The following is a 17,979-nucleotide window of genomic DNA, read 5'->3' on the forward strand; positions in this document are numbered from 1 at the left end:
GTTAACACGATAATTCCAGTAGAATCTGAAGGAGAAAAGCGGCTCACGCCGCTTTTCTCCTTCAGATTCTACTGGAATTATCGTGTTAATGGTTGAACAGTTACTTTGTGTTTAAGCGTCACTGACGACGTCTCATGTGTTAAAGGGTCTATTGATGATTATTTACAGATATGCCACCAGGGAGGGCATGAATGTGGTGAAAATATTCAAGAACTTCAAACTGAAGAAAACATTTAAACCCAGCTTCGGGGCAGAAGGTAACATTTGTTCACGTGTTTATGTACAGTAAAAAAGCTTTTTCATTTGTATAATTGTTGTCCTGTTGTTGCCCATCAGAGATTTTTGGTGGCTTCTTATTGGGAGTGAGGTCAAACAACGGCCTGGCCTTCTACGACTGGGAGAACGTCCAACTGATCCGCCGTATTGAGATCCAGCCCAAACATGTCAGTTAAAGTTCACAGTTTTATGCCTCAGACCAGGGTTCTCCAACTCAGTTTACCTTCTACGACTGAAGGCAGTCTGGCTGAGGCTGGACCGTATGGGGTTCATTTGTGCCAAAGATATTGTTTTGCGTCAACTGTCTATGTCTCTGTCTCTGTCGCTTTATCACATCAGCCAATCAGGAACTCCGCTTTAGGCTCGTGATGTTTTCAGTGACCCGATCAGTGGGTAGAAAACTGATCCAATACAAGCGTTTTCCCCCAAAAAACTTTGACTGAGGTTTGCTAGACACACCCCCACAAGTGACATTGAAGCCCAAGTAAGGAGAGAATCTTTGAAAGATTTCTTTTTTTGTAGATTTTTGTGGAACTCCTCACAATAAGTAAAGCAGCATTATCTGTGTCTTGTGTTGGGAGCATGACATTCACAGTCTATTCGAAGTCTATGCAGCAAAAGCGCAGAGAGCAAAATTTTGGACTTCTACGTATGTTTGCAAAGACTTTTCATTGAAAGTGCGCCAACACAGCTGGTGTGTGAGCACCTTCAGAATCACATTTTGACAGGTGGCGAGCAGTGAATTTGCTATGCTGTGAATGAGGGGCGGGCTTGGGGAGCTCTGATTTAATGGGAACAGCCAGCATGTCAAAAAACGACGACAACAAAGACAATTTTTTGACGCTGATGTCTTAACCATCCGTCAATATGTGATGACTTAGGAATGAAAATGTGTTGATTTAATAAGATGTAGACATACACAAAAGAACTGATTTGGCACTGGAACCGAATAAAACTCAATAGGTGCCCAACCCAACACGCATGACAATGGTACGTTCCATTTTCATATGGAACCAGTCACTCCTGTCATTGACCCTCCACAGGGCTGGACAACCCAAAAACCCACATGTTGCATGTTTACAGTTTTTACCTTCCACTGCGTCAATGTCTGCAGGTGTTCTGGTCAGAGTCTGGGGAGCTGCTATGTATCGCCACTGAGGAGTCTTTCTTTTTGCTGCGCTTCCTGCCAGAGCAAATCTCCGCAGCTCAGGGCGCCAACGACAAGATGACAGAGGATGGGATAGAGGATGCCTTTGAGGTCAGGACAGGAATGTCTTTCATAAAGCCCACTAAATGTTTGGGTTCTTGTACTGATCCTGCGTTTCTTTGTTTTTTATTTATTTTTTATTTTTGCTGTGCTCTAACTGACCAGGTGTTGGGAGAGGTCCAGGAGGTGGTGAAGACGGGCTTATGGGTGGGAGACTGTTTCATCTACACCACCTCTCTGAACCGACTTAACTACTATGTTGGAGGAGAGATTATCACCATAGCCCACATGGACAGGTCTCAGACAAAACAGATGACTTTTTTGTCTTAAAAGATGAAATGTGATGAACAAGAGGGTTGAGTTCAACGTTTTTTCTTCCCTGGTGAACCACAGGATCATGTATCTGCTGGGCTACATCCCAAAGGACAACCGTCTCTACCTCGGAGATAAGGAGCTGAACATTGTCAGCTACTCTCTGCTTCTCTCTGTGTTGGACTATCAGACAGCTGTCATGAGGAAGGATTTCAGCATCGCTGACAAAGTTCTGCCCACAATCCCCAAAGACCAGAGAACCAGAGTCGCCCGCTTCTTAGAGAAGCAGGTGGGACCCTTTGGTGCTTCATCATCTGTCTGTTTGAGCTCACGTTTGAAATTGTACGGCTTTTCTTCCTTCTTCTGGACAGGGTTACAGAGCGCAGGCGCTAGCCGTGTCCACCGACCCAGAACACAAGTTTGAGCTGGCTCTGCAGCTGGGAGACCTCACCACAGCACGCCAACTAGCCCTGGAGGCGGAGGTCAGAGAGCCAAAACAATTCAAATCCCTTATACGATACACGATACAGGGCTCTCGATATCGATGATATCGCGGTAATTGGTAAAAATATTTTTTTAGGATAATATTTCCCTATTTATTTCTTAGCTTGCCTTGAACACAATCATAACAAACAACAAATAGTAGACACTTTAGTGCAAATCAGTGATACTGTCTTTGACAAGCATTGACTTCAACTCAATTTGAATTATCTGTAAAATTCAGTGTTAAAAACAGTAAACATGAACAGCAGTTCCACTACTTAGAGCAAGACTGTTGTAAACAACAGAACAAAAATTAAATAATTCAAGTAGCTGTCAGACACATTGGTGCAACGCACCCCCTATAGTCCTTTAAATGAACGTCTCACCAAAGGATCACAAATCTAGTGTTTTACAGCCTCAAACAAAAATGAAAGATCGATACTTTGTGAGAACCCATTGAGGATCAATCGCAGGACTAATCATCGCCATATTTCACAATATCTATATTTTGGCACGCCCCTACTGCTTAGTCAGGGGTGTCAACTCAAACACAAGGGGACCAAATCTAAAACACACCTCAGGTCGCGGCCGAACAGGAAAAACATTTATTGAACACTCTAAAACTACATTTTTAAAACTTTAAAACCGTAACAAATCTGTGATAATGCTAGTGTGAATACTTTAAGTTGAATTTGGCAGCTGAAGATGATAGTCCTGATAGCTGAAGATGCTGAAATTGATAGCTAAACACGCTTAAGCTGATAGCTGAAAACGCTAAAGCTGATAGCCAGCTAAAATATTATCCTAAAAAACAAAAAAAAAATCAAAACCTTAGGTTAGCCAAAACAGCTAGCATGTAGCTGAGAAAATAGCTAAACTTCAAAATAGCCTAAAAAACTGAGAAAAAAAGCCTAAATTAGCCAAAACAGCTAGAATGTAGCTGAAATTTTAACTAGAATGGAATAGAATAGATATACTTTAGTCATCCCAAGCTGATAAATTTGGTCGTTGCAGCATTAGACATTAACATAAAATAATAAAATAAAAAGATAAGCAATATTTACAAAAGATAAGAAGTAATAATAAAGAGCAAGAAAAAAATAAATTAAAAAGGCAAAAATCACGTGTAAGACGGGAGCTGCTGCAACAGACGTCCACCTCAGAGGATGGCGCCACAATGCCAACAAGGACTAAAGAAATCTTAGTAAATGACAACATTGTCCAAAAAGCTAGCAGAATGATACATTTTTAAAATTTTAAAACCATAACTTTTTAACATAATTATGAATAATATAAAATTCAAATTCCATTTTTTTATTTGTCACATACATATACATACAGGGTATGATATGCAGTGCAATGCATTGATATGTAGTAAAATGGATTGGCAGGAATATTATTCTGGAATAAATCAACTTAAACCTTAAATAACTTTCAATATTTTACTCTCCATAAAAATATATTTTGTCAAAAATATACAAGTTGGAAATAAACGCAAGATAACATCGGGCCGTTGATAACAATAAATAAAATTATCTGGAGGGCCGGATATAACTACCTTGAGGGCCGGATCCGGCCCCCGGGCCTTGACTTTGACACATCTAGCTTAAGTCATAGGACCCAATATGTGAACATGCCAATGATTTTCTCTGATCTGAAGTCCCGTAAAATGAAAACAAATTACATAATCTGAAGTACTTTTCCTGCATAATTTATGAGTCACAGTCAGTGGAATCAAGAGAGTTCATTGTTGTTAAACTTAATGCTTTGCATCCCATGATAATCCTCCTTGGCCTGCATGTGCTTCAGTCGCAGCAGAAATGGAGGCAGCTGGCAGAACTAGCTACCACCAAGTGCCAACTCAGCCTGGCTCAGGAGTGTCTGCACCAAGCGAGGGATTATGGGGGATTATTGCTGCTGGCAACCACCTCTGGCAACGTGGAAATGGTGGGCAAACTGGCTGAGGGGGCGGAGGAGGATGGGAGAACCAACGTGGCCTTCCTGTCGTACTTCATACAGGGGAGGTAAGAGTTTGTGTCCAACAGGAGCAGGAAACTCTACTTTGAACATGTTATTGTGCCAGAGTGACTTTTTTTATCATTACAATCTGTTGCTTAGACTGGAGAAGTGTCTGGACCTTCTGATTGATACCAATCGACTGCCAGAGGCTGCATTCCTGGCAAGAGCATATATACCCAGCCAAGTCTCAAGGTAAAACACATTGGCAAAATGCACCAGGGATGTCTACATCTATCTGACCTCCACATGAAATGTTTCTGCAAGAGGACACAAGGAACGTGAGGGGGAAAGAGGCTGTTTTCCTCAGAGCTTCATATCCTCATGTTCTCCAGGGTGGTGAGGCTGTGGAAGGAAAGTCTGTCCAAGGTTAACAAGAAGGCGGCGGATGCTTTAGCTGACCCTGCAGAGTACAGCAACCTGTTCCCTGAGATCCAGCAAGCCCTGCTGGCTGAGCAGTACCTGAAGGAGACTCACGTCAGGGTCAGAGCGTCTGCAGAATACCCACTCGTCACGGTCAGTAGAGACTGACACAAACCAGAGCTCACTCTAACCACACCAGGGGTGTCAAACTCATTTTGGTTCACATTCAACCCGATCTCAGGTGGGCCGGACCAGTAACAGAAAAGCAAAACAACCTTTGGTCGGCTTGTTATTTGTAGCTTTGTTTTTGTTTAGTCCATTTTTTCTGGAAAGCTCAGCACTCCACGTCAATCTTTCTCCTTTTGGACAACGACATTTTGGTAACTGGTGTCAAACCTGATCGTTTTATAGCAACTTAACATCTAACTCAGACGTGGCACGCACTTGCAAAGACATGGGCCCAATCTGAACTCTTCCTGCTCCCTTTCCCTTCATCTAGCCCTCCAAACAGAGAGTTATGAAAAAATAGTCATTCATATTTCGGACGTCACTTTCATCGATGATGTCATCAATAATCGCCAGTCTGCTAGCATTAGCGTGGAGCTTCCAGTGCTTGAATATCCATAACAACAGCGGTTTTATAACTTTAAAAAGGTCACGCTACAACAAAAAGTCATGACTTACATTTAAATGTAAATGTCCGTGCTCCAGAGTGCGCCCACATGAAGAAAAGAGCTTCTCAGCGTGACGCGGTTTAGCCTCGCAGGGGAGGGTCGGATTTAAAAAACACATTTCCTGGACACACTAACACTTTAAGTCCCCCTTCAAACCGAGGGGAACGGAGAAGAGAAGAATTCGGATTGGGCCGTGCCGTTTGTTTCTTCATCTAGGTATTTCTTTCTCTTTGCTTCCCCTAGTGGCAGAATTGCACATTGCAGCCATTTCCTGAAGGAACCATAACTCACCACAGGAATGAGATAAAAACCTTGTTTATTACATCCTTATATTTAGTTTTCTTCATGACTGGACCAGATTAAACAATCTAGGGGGCCGGTTGTGGCCCGCGGGCCGTATGTTTGACACCCCTGTTCTTAACCTACACACAACCTGGATGCTCCACAGACATCCATTCACTTGAAGCATCATAAGTGCATCTCACTTTGCAGCCAAACGAGGATCGTCATGTCCTGGAAGAATCTAACGGTTTTAGGCCTGAAGCAGAGATTCTTAAGCCAGCGGAGATGGTGAGAGTCTGCATGTCCTGTTCTATCATGTGTTATGTTCTGGTGTTTGAATAAAGGTCTACAAGGTTTTGTCACAAAAATCCGAAGACATCAATCCTGCGCCTCTGACATTAAAAAAGTGACCACATTGTCCTTTTCACACACAACTGGGTGTAAGACCCAGAAAAAAACCTCCTTATATCAACAAGACCGTACTGGCTCTTCAAAGCATTCCCAGAGGTCCTTTCATCATGAAGGGTTCTCATAGGGTCTTAAAAAGTATTAAAACAATTGATTTTATGAATTTGGAAATAATCCCTTTAAAAAGTCTTACATTTTGATATCTGAACCTGAAAGATTCAAGTGCTGCTTGAAACTTCTCTCTACCTTTCATATCAATAATTACATTTTATGGCTACAATTACTTTGGTCAAACGATGTAAATAAACAGCAGGAGACCCAGTTGTTGTTGTTGTTATGCATCTCTTTAAAAAAAGAAGAGCGCTAAAGCACACTTATGTTACTGTGCAGGAGGCAGTGGAGAGAGTGGCTGATTGTCCTGTTGCAGCCGTGCTGACAGAAGTTCCTCATTCAGAAGAAGCAGCACAGGAAGAGTTAGTTCCACTAGAGCGGGAATCCACAACAACTGCTCTAGTGCAGAGCATCCCTTCTGAGGGAGAAGATACAAGACACGGCATCAGCTCTACAGCTGAGGATCTGCTCTGCCTGGAGGAATGCTCTTCACAGGAGCCTGTCACCATGAAGGGAGAGCCCGAGGAGGTACAGTCCAGCTCAGTCCAAGATGTCATTCCGTCTGACGAATCAGCTGCCTGCATCTCTCGAAATGACCTCAACCTGACAGGAAAGGAATTAGCGTGTGAAGCAGCAGCAGAGCTTGAGATGAGCGACCTTTTGGTGTCAGCAGATTCTGGAGCGAGTGAAGAAACGTCCAGTTACGATGATCTGGATCTGGAAGCAGATACCACCTCCTCACCAGTCTCTGCTGTGATGGAGAAGAGTCCACATGAACTCGTTTTGGAAGCAGAACTGTCACACACAACAACAGAGGAGCTCATCTCCTCCCAAACCGGCGGAAGCCAAGAGCCTCCCAACGAGGCGTCTCCACAGAGCTCAGCTGAAGACAGACTGATGCTGCTGGAGCCTGTCCTGTCTCAGGAGCAAGACAAACAGACCACGGGAGAATCTGTAGAACCAGAAGATGAGTCAGAACAGGAGCTTCTTCTGGAACCCCCTCCTGCAGAAAGCAATGTGGAGGAAGAGTCTGAGGAATCCGCTGAAGATCTGGAAGGAGAGATTGCTGATGAGGTCTGTGGAGTTTTTACTCATGGAAAACTGTATGAGGGATTGCTACTTAATTCATTTTTTCTTCTGTAGGATCTTGATGATCTGGATATGGAGAATTTGGACCTGATAGATGAAGATCTGCTGAGTGAATAGAAGTTGGATTACATTAATATATCTCAGGCAAAAGAAAAAGATTCTAGAAATCATTTTCAAGCAAAGCAAAATGTACAAAAACGTGTTTAGGAATAAATAGGAATGACTTTATGAAGGTGTTTGGTTTGATAGAAGTAGCTAGAAACTGAGAGTTGTTTCTGTTTCATCTAAAAATGACTAATTCTACTTTCAGTTTAAAGTCCCACTCCAAATATATGCTTTTTTATTGTAAAATCATTCACAGTAGTCTTTTAATTATGATTCAGCTTTTTTAAGCCTAAATTTAAAAAAATAAACCTGCACAGGAGTCTGTAACCTTTAACACGACCAGACACCACAGTGTCTACATGTTTCTATGGGACTTCTTTTACCTTCAACAGTAGCACACTCTAGAACTCTGTTTCCTTTTACTCTCAAAAATAAGCAGTATTGCAGTAGAATCTACTTATTTAAAAGAAACATTTAGAACAAACCGAGCTTTTCATGGTACTTCTCTAACATCTGAAGCACTAAACACTCAACTCTAAATCATTTTCAATCATTTTAAAACACATTTGTTCAAAACTTTAACCACTTTAGTGTAATTTGCCAAAGAAAAAATTTGACTAACTCTAAGTTTATAATACAAATTTAAAGAACATATTTACAGACATTCTGACAGTAAATAAAACTTTTTAATTTAGTTGACATGTTAAAAATCTAAACAGAAATGACAAAAGTTAATTAACTAATCTCTTGTGTATTCAATCGTTAGCATTTTTCATTAAAGCTAAAGAGCTGCAAAAAGGGGATAAGAGAGCCACAGGTTGCAGACCCCTGGACTGCACTCTCTCCCACTAGCTTATAGCATCTCACAAGCTAACGTTAACACTGCAAAAAAAATTAAAAAAATGCTGAGCAAAGTCAGATCTATCCAGCCGTACAGTTTAGATCCAGATTCCAGGTCAGACGAGGAGAATTAAGACGTTCATGGATCTATTTGTCTGCAGGTGGAAGCATCAGGATGGAGCAGAGAGAGGAGACTATAGCACGGCCAAGGCTGTGTCACAAACCTAAACCTTTTCAAACCTCAGGTTTTTACCTCCTCCTGATCCAACACAGTTTGAATGAAGAAACACTCAGAAATGCAATTTTAATCCTAAACTGTCCTCCAAAAATGCTGTTAGTACATGTTGAAAACACCAAAAATACCACTTTATTGGAGTGGGTCTTTAAGCTGTGTCAACTTCCTCGAGGAGAAACTTGAAGCCATATTTACACAAACCCTTGGATTGGTATGATATGACAGAGTATTAGAGACAGTTTCAAAACAAAAAAATGTTGAAACTACAACTTTAACTCTAGTAAATTACGAGAATGAAGCCGTACATTTATGGGTTTAAATGTCATAGGCTAAATTTGACTTTTTCTCTTAAATTTATGAGCTTGAAAGTTATAAAGTTACGATAAAAAAATCCTAAATTTACCATATTTGGAGCGGTAAATTTTATTTTAAAAAAACTCAAATTTATGACATTAAAAGCTGTAAATTTACTAGATTTAAAGTAAAATTAGGAGAAAAAAACTTGTAATGTTTTCTGTTTTTGTGTCCCTAACACTCTGTTGTAGTAAAAGAATGTTCGGTTTTTGATTTATTTTAAGACAAATCTTTTAATGTTTACATAAATGCCAAACTGAACTGCTACGTTCCCATAAAACACAACTCCGTTTTGTCTTCTTACTTTTTTAAATAAAGCATCTTTTGATGTGAAGGTTTCATTATTTAGAACACAAAATAATAAAAACAGAAGCGTGACATTCAGTACAAAGGTTGCTTTATTTTGCTATGTACAGCCGATAACATCCGTCACACTGAATGAGTCGCCGTTTCTTAAGTGCGGCTTTGCTCAACGCTGAGCAGCATTCTGGTCAAATCCGTTCCTGGCTCCTCGGCAGCGGTCCAAACGTCCTTCCTTTGACCCGGTGTGGTGCCGTTAGGCTGAGGGTCCTTCAGCGGCTCTCTGCTCATACGCCTGCAAGGCCAGCTCGATGAACCCCGACCTTTGGGATTCCTTCTGCGCGTAGATCTGCAGAAACAACAAAGGGTTTATGTGTTACGGCAGAGTGCAAGCTTCCTGTGATGCAGTACTGGTGAAGGTGATTCAGTCTGCATGCATACAGAAATACGACCTGTGGGAGTCGTTGGATATCTGCTAGTGTACTCTGGAAATGCAATCACCAGATTTAAGAGCTCCATTATCGGATATGTTTCAGAGCTACTGAAGTAACTTTCAAACTTCCCGTCTGTTCTCTGTAAACGTGGCGTCAGCTCTGCTAAAGGGAGCTGATTTGTCTGCAGCATCAACAGCATGTTGCTGCTGTTCTCTGGGAGGAGAAACAGCGACTCTCTCGACACTCATGTGACCTTCGTCTCCTGTTGATTTTTGACAAATCTTTTAATCGCAAACTGGAATATGTCACTTCAAAAATGTGAAGGAATCAGACATTGGCGTGCAGGTCAACAGGCTCACATGACCCCGTACGGGGGTGCTGCAGGTTTTTGGGTTGTCCGGGCTGGTGAAGGGGGTAACGAGGAGGAGCAGCTTCTTCAGGTGAGTGCAGGTGTGTCTTCTGTGGTTCATGCATCCCCGTAAGGGAGGTCATGGAAATGGAACGCACCACTGTCGTACGTTTACTGTCCCGATCAGGTTTTTTTGGGCCCGATCCGGTTCCGAGTCATTCGATTTTGTGTATCTGCTGATACCGAGTCCCGATCCGATACTTTTATAAGACATTTAAAACATGAATAAATTAAACAAACAGATTAGTGTTGTCCCTTATTTATATTTCAATAACCTTCTTTATCATTAAAAACCTAAATAAAACACTTCTGTGAAGTAGCTTTAATAAACAAGTAAAAATACAGCAAATATAAACTAGAGGAAAAAATAACTATTGTCTTGTTATAGAAGCGATAAAAATGTGATAAAGTTTAGTGACTTTAGCTTTAATATCTTTAGAGCTATTGAACATTTTTGACCAAATGTGATTCCTGTCCTCATTTAAATACTTAAAAATAAATTATGACTTTATTTTAGCATAAAATTTGATGATGAGTGTTCATGACTACCTCATATTAGTTTTCGTTAACTTAACTGTTATTTCTCTGTCAGATAAATAAAACAGGCATATCAAAGGACAGCTCGGGTCCTAAGGAGTTAAATCACGGCGCTAGCATGTAGCAGTTAGCAGCTGCTGTGTAGCAGTATATCTGCAGCATGAAGAGCTTCACATTAAAAAGTGTCTTATTTCTGTTTGTAGTTTGTGTTAGGACAAACCAACAGAGACACCTGCTGTCAGTGTAAAGCGTTTCTAAAAGAGTTAAAGTCGCTGAACCGTAACAGGGATTCGCCAGCGGTGCCGTCAGGGGACAATAGTACGGCAAGCCAAAGAGATCATAGATCGCCAGGAAAAGTGAGTACGGCAGCGCCATGTTTTATGAATAATAATTATTATTTTAAATACTTGAATGTTCTCACAGTTTCAATAAAACAATTAATAGCAAAAAAAATAATTTTAACAGATTAGGCGGGTGGGGCGAGAAGATTTATATTTTAAGGGGTACTCCAGATAGATCTGGTATTTTCAACACTAGGTTCGGTCTGAAGACATGTAAATGTAGTCAGAAACTACATGTTTTAGTATTTAGTTTGTGTTCAAAGTTTATAGATGTTTTGTTATAATAATCAGGCCTCAATGACCACATGTGTTGATGTTACATATATAAATAGAGTATTGTGTGTGTGAAGTACTTTACATGTTTTATTGAAAATATGTTCCAAAAATTGGAAGGGGCAGATGTGACTAAACAATAAGTGAAAAGATCTTTAAATTTGGTTCTTCGTGGATCCAGATTCCTGTTTTAGTACCAAAGGGCTGCAAATGATTTCTCCTGGATACATCCTCACAGCTCCAACACAACACTCCAGATGAGGTTGGCCTAACTTGAGCTCCTTATAACTATTCTGACAAGTCCATTAAACCTGGATCAAAGAGCTCTAAAACAGTTTTTCAGAATCATTCAGAGAGTATTTATGGTCAGAGCTGAGCTGTTCTTGCCTTCAGCAGGTCAGTACCACTGGCTTGTTGGCTGGCCGCCTCCTGGGCAGACTGGCTGTGGGGATGGACCATGTGGAAAAGAGACACGAGGCTCACGGCGTCATCAAGACTGCAAACACACAAACATCCAGGATCAAAACACAATCCTCAATGGTCCGGTCCGATCGATGGACGGGCTTTAAAGGAAGGCAGATCCTAAAAACTACCCACAGCTCCCTCTTCAGCATGTCCACTATCAGCCCATCAACCCTGCGAGAGTTCACCAGGTACCAGGCCATGCCGCCGAAGTGTCGGGTGGACCGGAGCAAATCGTATTTGCCGTGCTTCTCCAGGTCCTCGTATGTGGCTGCATGCACCTTGGCAAGAAACACAAAAATCTACAGTGAGAGTGAGGACGTACACACGAAATGTTTGTGAACGCCTTCATCTGTTCACTCTGTGTCCAGCGAGGAAAAGATTATAAACAGAACATAAACTCATCTTTGTTTGTTCCATAGACTGATCGTCGTGACGTCTTTGGCTGTAAACTTTAAAAGTAATCATTTAAAAAATCCAAAAACAGATTGAACTAAAAAAGTTGCATTACCTGTGAAAATGCTAGTGTGAATCCTTTCTGCTGAAAGTAATCGCTGAAGCTATTTGCAAAATGCTAAATTAGCTAAAAGACTTAAAATTTTGTTAAAGAACTATGAGAGAATGCTGAAGTTGGCTTAAATTTCTGAAAAATGTGTAGCAAGTTTGCTTTAAAATACTCGATACAAGTCAATTTAGCAAAAACGTAGTGTAGTGCTTATATTAGATAATTTCCAAATTAGCCCAAAACAACCTCAGTAGATGCCAAATCGGCCTAAAACGCTAGCATATTGCTAAAATACTAGCTAAATCGCAAAATAGCCTAAAAATTCTCAGTACATGGCTAATTTGAAAAGAAAAAGAACTTTAGCCCAACTAAAGTTTAACAAACTAACACTAACATACCACATTAGATAACAAATTAGCCCAAAAAATTAGTATGCTGATAAAATATTAGCCAAATTCCAAATTAGTATTACATATTAACTAAATTCTAAATTAGGATAAAAAGAACGCTACTAGGTGACATATTAGCCAACAATGTTAGCATGTTGCTAAAAAATTACCTAATTTACTAAATTTGCAAAAAAAAAAAAAAACCTCAGTAGATTGATAACTTATTACCCAAAAATGTTAGCATGTGTCAAAAATATTAGCTAAATTCCAAATTAGCATTTTAAAAAAACCTGAGTAGGTGACATATTAGCTAAAAACATTAGCATGTTAGTAAAATATTTGCTAAATTCCAAATCGATTAATTGATTCATAAAAGTAGAGATCAATCTAGCACAGACTACAGTCTGCTAGTTTGATGCTAACGAATAATGGAATTTCCCATAGGACGTCTAATGCAAACGTTCGGTCAACCTAATCATATTTTACTGACTAAATGAACATCTTTATAAACTCACGGGCATGAATATTTCAAACTCTTTTAATTCAATATTTTTGAAGTAACCATTTGTGGTCTAAAACACAGTTTTTTTTCTCATTCTTTGCTTATTCTTCGGGAAAAAAGTGTAATGCTTCAGCGCGATCGCCACCTAGTGTCCAAACTGAAACGTCCTCCAGGAGAAGCAGAACAATGTTTCCAATGTTAATGATCTGAACATTTTAGTTAGAACTTCTCCTTTAGAGAATCCATGTAACACTGGATGATATTAACAATCTCATTATTTCACTGATACATTTACAGTACGTGAACTGGATCAGAGTAATATCAATATATTCAAATCATATAGTAGATTAATAATGTATTTATAAACAAATGTGCATTAATATGTAAACTCAAAATTTTATCAAATTAAAGAAATAAAAAAATCTGAAACAAATCGATTCAGGCTTTTGTCAATCTAATTGAATTGTTCTTGGAAATTATTATCGATACCCTGAAAGTGTTTTTTCTGGGCGTAAAAAAATAAAATAACTTTCAACTACGGGAGCAGACTTGAGCATTTGTATCTAGAGACATGCATGTGCAAAACAAGACATACAGCAATTGTGGATTGTTTCTTTTACCATCTAGTGTGTTTTTTATGTACACGTGTGATGGAGCACCCAGATGCCCACCAGAAGCACTACGTTTCCCTTCATGCATTGCTGTCACAATCCAAAGTGCTGAGTTTCTGAAAGAAGGAAAGTTTGACCAACATGTGAGAAGTTCAGCTTACTCTGATGTAATCTGAAGAGTCCGGTTCAAACTGGACCAGACACAAGTCCAACACGTCCTGGTGACGATCCTGGGAAAACACCATCTGCAACACAGAAGGATGCAGAACTAAGTTACACAAGAGAAATTAATGTCAAAGAACATTACAAGACCTTTAATCCTGGTTGATTTATAATAATATTTACATATTCCCATTTAAGAACCTATTTTTAAAATAAAACATCTCTCATACCTGGTCATTTAAACTGAATTTACCAACGTTTAATAATAAAGTTAAAATTTTTAATGCCAAATAAAAGAAATAACTTTAAAAAATGTGATTATTGAAAATGATTTGCAGATGAAATCTCTTTAATTTATGGTCATTCTACAAGTCTTATAGTGTAAAAGTGTTTTTAAAGTCACTATGTTCTATTAAAAAGCTGCACCAGTGAATCTGCAGACTCAGGAATTGTGCAAAAGAATCAGCTCAGACATCTGGTCTCATTTCCATGAAATAGAAGTCCCATCTGTGTTCAAGGTAACAGGAAGTGGAAGCAGCATTCATTCTGCAGTTTCCCACCTTGAGATTCTCCTCTTTGAAGATGAGAGGAGGCGTGAGCTTGCGCCCCTCCTTGGGGAAATACACCTGGATGAGCCGGTCCCGTTCCTCCCAGGTGGCCTTCCGGAGAGCTCCGTTTGGCTCTCGAATGACTATGAACCTCTCCTAAATGAAAACATGTTTGGGTGTAAAAATCACAGGGGAAAGTCTATAAAAATGTTGCTAGGTTTTGAGTCACTTGCATAAAAAACACAATGCCACAGTAAAATCTCAAGATTGAGAAGATTATTTTAAAGCTTTGGTCAGAAGAGTCTGTTTTGAAGGTCAAAAGGCCATTCAGAAAAAACTAAAATTATTTTTAAATTTCATGGTGATCCCATAAATAGTAGGGCTGGGTTAAGAAAGTCAATTAATCGGTTTAAGCTTAACAGATCAATAATTGATTCATAAAAATAAAATTGATTTAGCACAGAAAACTACAGTCTGCTAGCTTGATGCTAATGTTTAATGGAATTTCCCATAGGACAGCTAATGCTAACGCTCTGTCGACCTAATCATATTTTTGACTAAATGAACATCTTTATAAATTCCGAGGCATGAATTTTCTAAACTCTTTTAAGTAAACATTTTTAAAATAACAATTTGTGGGCCACCTGTTGGTGGTCGTGGTGAGATGTTGCGTTGAGCAGGTACGGGTGTGGAGCGGTCCGTTACACTTCGAAAACAACATGAACCGAGTATGAAAGGATTTGTGATCATTTCAGTATTATGAACAATTGTTTATTGAATCATTTCTGTTAGCAGGAGATAGTTTTATGCAAGAGGCTAAAGGAAAACATATTTGGTCTTAAAATACCTTAAATTCATTGTGTTGAGAAAAAAAAAACAGAAACATTTGAAATGATGACTTTAAAACTGTGAACTGAATGGGATTGTGGTTTGACTGAATGGTTACATCCCTAGCCTTCCCGTATTTTAAGTGAGTCCATGGCTTATTATTGTTGTCGGTCACACATATTCTTTTATTTTTAAAGAAAGTAACCAGTTGCACGTAATTTTAGAAATACATGCAGCCAGTATTGACCTTCGTTCTAGGCCGCACAGACCAGAGGACGCCCAGCTAGAATATGCAGCTCACCTTCTGACCAGTGACAAAAACACTGAAGATGGGGAGGAACTGTCAATGCAAAAATATTAAAATGTAATTATGAGGGAAAAGAACTTTAGGCTACAAAAGGAAACGTGACATGAAAACAAAAATATGTATGTGTGCAAATCTGCACACTGAATAGTTTGTCTAAGTGGTGTTACTGTAGTGTGACATCAGCACTTGACAGGATTTGTCAAAAGTAATTTCAAAGATTTATAAGCTACATTTTTATTAACAGTGAAGTGAGACTTTCGGCTTTTGGATTCTGCTCAGTAAGAAACTCCGAATAGGGCTAAAGGTTGCCGACCTAACCAGCCAAACCTGCTGCACACGATGACGAAGACAGTGTGTACCCTGTGTGGGATGTTGTAGGTAATGTCCGTGAAGACGTATCTGGCTGTGTCCATGCCCTCCAGGATCGTATCCACCGTCAGGACGTCGGCGATGGGCTTCCTCTCCGGGAGAACAGGAGGCATCTGCAGCAGCTTCTCGGCCTGCTCTGCAGCACGCTGCGTTGCCTGAAGAAAAACAGAGGATTTGATGAGACACATTTTTAAAAACGAAGCTATGATTTACCAGAGAGACTGAGGAACTGTAGGAGGAACCTGCTGAAGCTGCTCGTCTGTCATGAGTTTGTAAGTGGGGGGCTTCAGCTCCTGTTTGATGGGACGGAACACTTTCTGTAGGTCCAGGCCTGTTATTCTAGAGAGAATGTCCTGCACAGCTGGATCAGTGAACTGGGGCTGGACATCCTCTCCTTGAGAAAATCAGACAAAAAAAGGAATGTTTATATCTCACAAACCCAATGGTTATATAGTGAAAGTGGTCTTGGGCAGGGAAAATGGGTAAAGAAAGCAAATGAAAGGCTCAGCTGTGGTAAAGAACTACATTAGGTTTCAGTGAAATACATGAAAATATTCATACCAGAATACAATAACTTAAAAATACGGATTATGCTTTATTTCTTCTTGATTTTATAGATCTTCCTCTTCAACCAAAATATTAGTTGATCATCCTGCTACCAGTTTTGGATACGACAAAGTAGACCGAATTTAAGTCAAGTCATAAAAACCTGAGGAAATCCAATAAAAGCTTGTGTATTTTTATTAATATGTATATTTCAAGGTGCTCTGAAAATATAATTAATCATTTGACCAGAATAAGTATCGGAGCAGCTTTTGCTCAAGCTCGAATCATGACACTCCCAACTCCGTGCTTCACTGTTAGGATGAAGTTTAGCAATGCTGCTCTTTGGTTTCCGTTGAACGTGTCGTCTGTTGTGGTATCCACACAGGTAACTTTATTTCAGAGGTCATGAGCTTTGTAAAAAAAATGTTGATAAACTGAAGTGATGTTTCTCTTAGAGTGGAAGATCAATGCCAGAGAGGTTTTCTCATTTCTTCCCATACAAATTAACTAGTGTAACTAGATTTATTTTCCTTTGAATTACAAACACAAGTGAGTTTAAATTAAATATGTTAGTTTTAGCTCACAGAACTCTATAAACACTAGAAATACATGTCAAAGTATCTAGAAATGTGACTAAAATAAACAAGCTAACTTGATAACTCGTTTTTTCCAGTTTACTTCATGATTTATTGATTTTTCTGTCAATATAAACATTTCATTTTATTACATATACTTTATATATATTTTCAGAAACCTTTTATCTACTATATTTACCCTTATGAATTGAGTTTTCATGGATAAACTTCCTTAAATTCCCTAATTTAGCTCGTTCGTTTGAAACAGTCTGGATTACATATTTCCCAGCATCCCTTTGTTTTCACATTCATGTGCAGCCAATTCACATTTATCCTACGTTTAAAAGACAAAATAGTAAATTAAAACTGTATTCTTTAAGACTGTCTTTGACTGAATATCCCATGTATTTCAGTTACATCCCAAGGTCAGGATCTCTACCAAAATCATGATTGATCCGGACTAAGGTGCAGCCTCATAAAAACCAAACCTGTGCCGTGTGTTTCACTGCAACACGTCCTCGCGCTCCACTTCAACAATGTTTGTTTGTTCTTCTGGACATTTTTGACCCGGGAATAGCTCCGAAACACACACCGCACTGCACCGAGCGCCGCCATCTTTGTTGTTACCTCAACGTGACCCCTGACGTAATACCACAAGGTATTCTGGGAAATGTGGTGTATGGTTAACACGTCACTCTGAGCAAATTACCACTAAAAAACAGTCTAGAACTGACCATATACATGGAAAAGGAACTCTTCTAGTCACTTCGAAGAACAGAATAGGTGTGAATTAAATTAAAAAAACGTTTTTGTTCCTCCAACAGTAAACAACATAACTTAAATACGCCACATTTTTAACAGGCATGGTGACATACCATTTTTCCTAAGACTCAACTATTGACCATGTATTCTTTAATTGGTCTATGGACTCAACAAACATTTTAATATTTTTAAGGAAAAATAATATATAATTTCAAAGGTCAACATACTATATTCAAGGTAACATGTACTGTAGAAGCTATCTGGTTTGCAGGTTTGTTAATCATGTATTTATCAATGATATAGAACAAACAGGTATATGTTTGACTTTATTTTAGTTTTGTTGAGAAGTACAGATTAGTACAGT

At 39.3% G+C, this 17,979-nt stretch overlaps 2 protein-coding genes across 5 annotated transcripts in view; one reads left to right on the top strand and one right to left on the bottom strand.

The window, feature by feature from the left end:
* Positions 1–7,449, top strand: part of LOC112136468 (COPI coat complex subunit beta 2) — a 16,349-nt gene extending 8,900 nt beyond the window's left edge. For 2 of the 4 annotated variants that reach the window (XM_036214891.1, XM_036214893.1), the window contains 11 exons: positions 169–257; positions 337–443; positions 1,391–1,779; positions 1,877–2,084; positions 2,167–2,277; positions 4,088–4,302; positions 4,397–4,489; positions 4,630–4,810; positions 5,824–5,901; positions 6,412–7,206; positions 7,276–7,449. In XM_036214891.1, the coding sequence (XP_036070784.1) occupies positions 169–257; positions 337–443; positions 1,391–1,779; positions 1,877–2,084; positions 2,167–2,277; positions 4,088–4,302; positions 4,397–4,489; positions 4,630–4,810; positions 5,824–5,901; positions 6,412–7,206; positions 7,276–7,338 (2,329 nt within the window). In that variant the 3' untranslated portion in view covers positions 7,339–7,449. The remainder of the gene's footprint in view (positions 1–168; positions 258–336; positions 444–1,390; positions 1,780–1,876; positions 2,085–2,166; positions 2,278–4,087; positions 4,303–4,396; positions 4,490–4,629; positions 4,811–5,823; positions 5,902–6,411; positions 7,207–7,275) is intronic. The other 2 variants (XM_024258176.2, XM_036214892.1) reach the window with 2 other exon arrangements.
* A 1,686-nt stretch (positions 7,450–9,135) lies between these two features.
* On the bottom strand, positions 9,136–17,505 carry mrps22 (mitochondrial ribosomal protein S22). Its single transcript, XM_024258180.2, has 8 exons — positions 17,342–17,505; positions 15,975–16,126; positions 15,723–15,887; positions 14,241–14,384; positions 13,680–13,763; positions 11,647–11,792; positions 11,437–11,545; positions 9,136–9,404 (listed from the first exon to the last, which is right to left on the bottom strand). The coding sequence occupies exons 1-8, from the start codon at positions 17,466–17,468 to the stop codon at positions 9,312–9,314; spliced, it is 1,020 nt and encodes a 339-aa protein (XP_024113948.1). The 5' UTR covers positions 17,469–17,505; the 3' UTR covers positions 9,136–9,311.
* Between the last annotated feature and the right edge of the window lie 474 nt (positions 17,506–17,979).

This window comes from Oryzias melastigma, linkage group LG13 (genome assembly GCF_002922805.2).
Source record: "Oryzias melastigma strain HK-1 linkage group LG13, ASM292280v2, whole genome shotgun sequence".
Lineage (NCBI taxonomy): Eukaryota > Metazoa > Chordata > Actinopteri > Beloniformes > Adrianichthyidae > Oryzias > Oryzias melastigma.

Bases quoted from the DNA above. Each gene is read 5' to 3' on its own strand.
- mrps22 (XM_024258180.2), bottom strand. From the start codon at position 17,468: ATGGCGGCGCTCGGTGCAGTGCGGTGTGTGTTTCGGAGCTATTCCCGG. The intron at 15,888-15,974 runs GTTCCTCCTACA...GTTTTTCTTCAG, and splicing joins CAGACGAGCAGCTTCAGCAG to GCAACGCAGCGTGCTGCAGA. The intron at 11,793-13,679 runs GTAAGCTGAACT...TTTCTTGCCAAG, and splicing joins ACTCTTCAGATTACATCAGA to GTGCATGCAGCCACATACGA.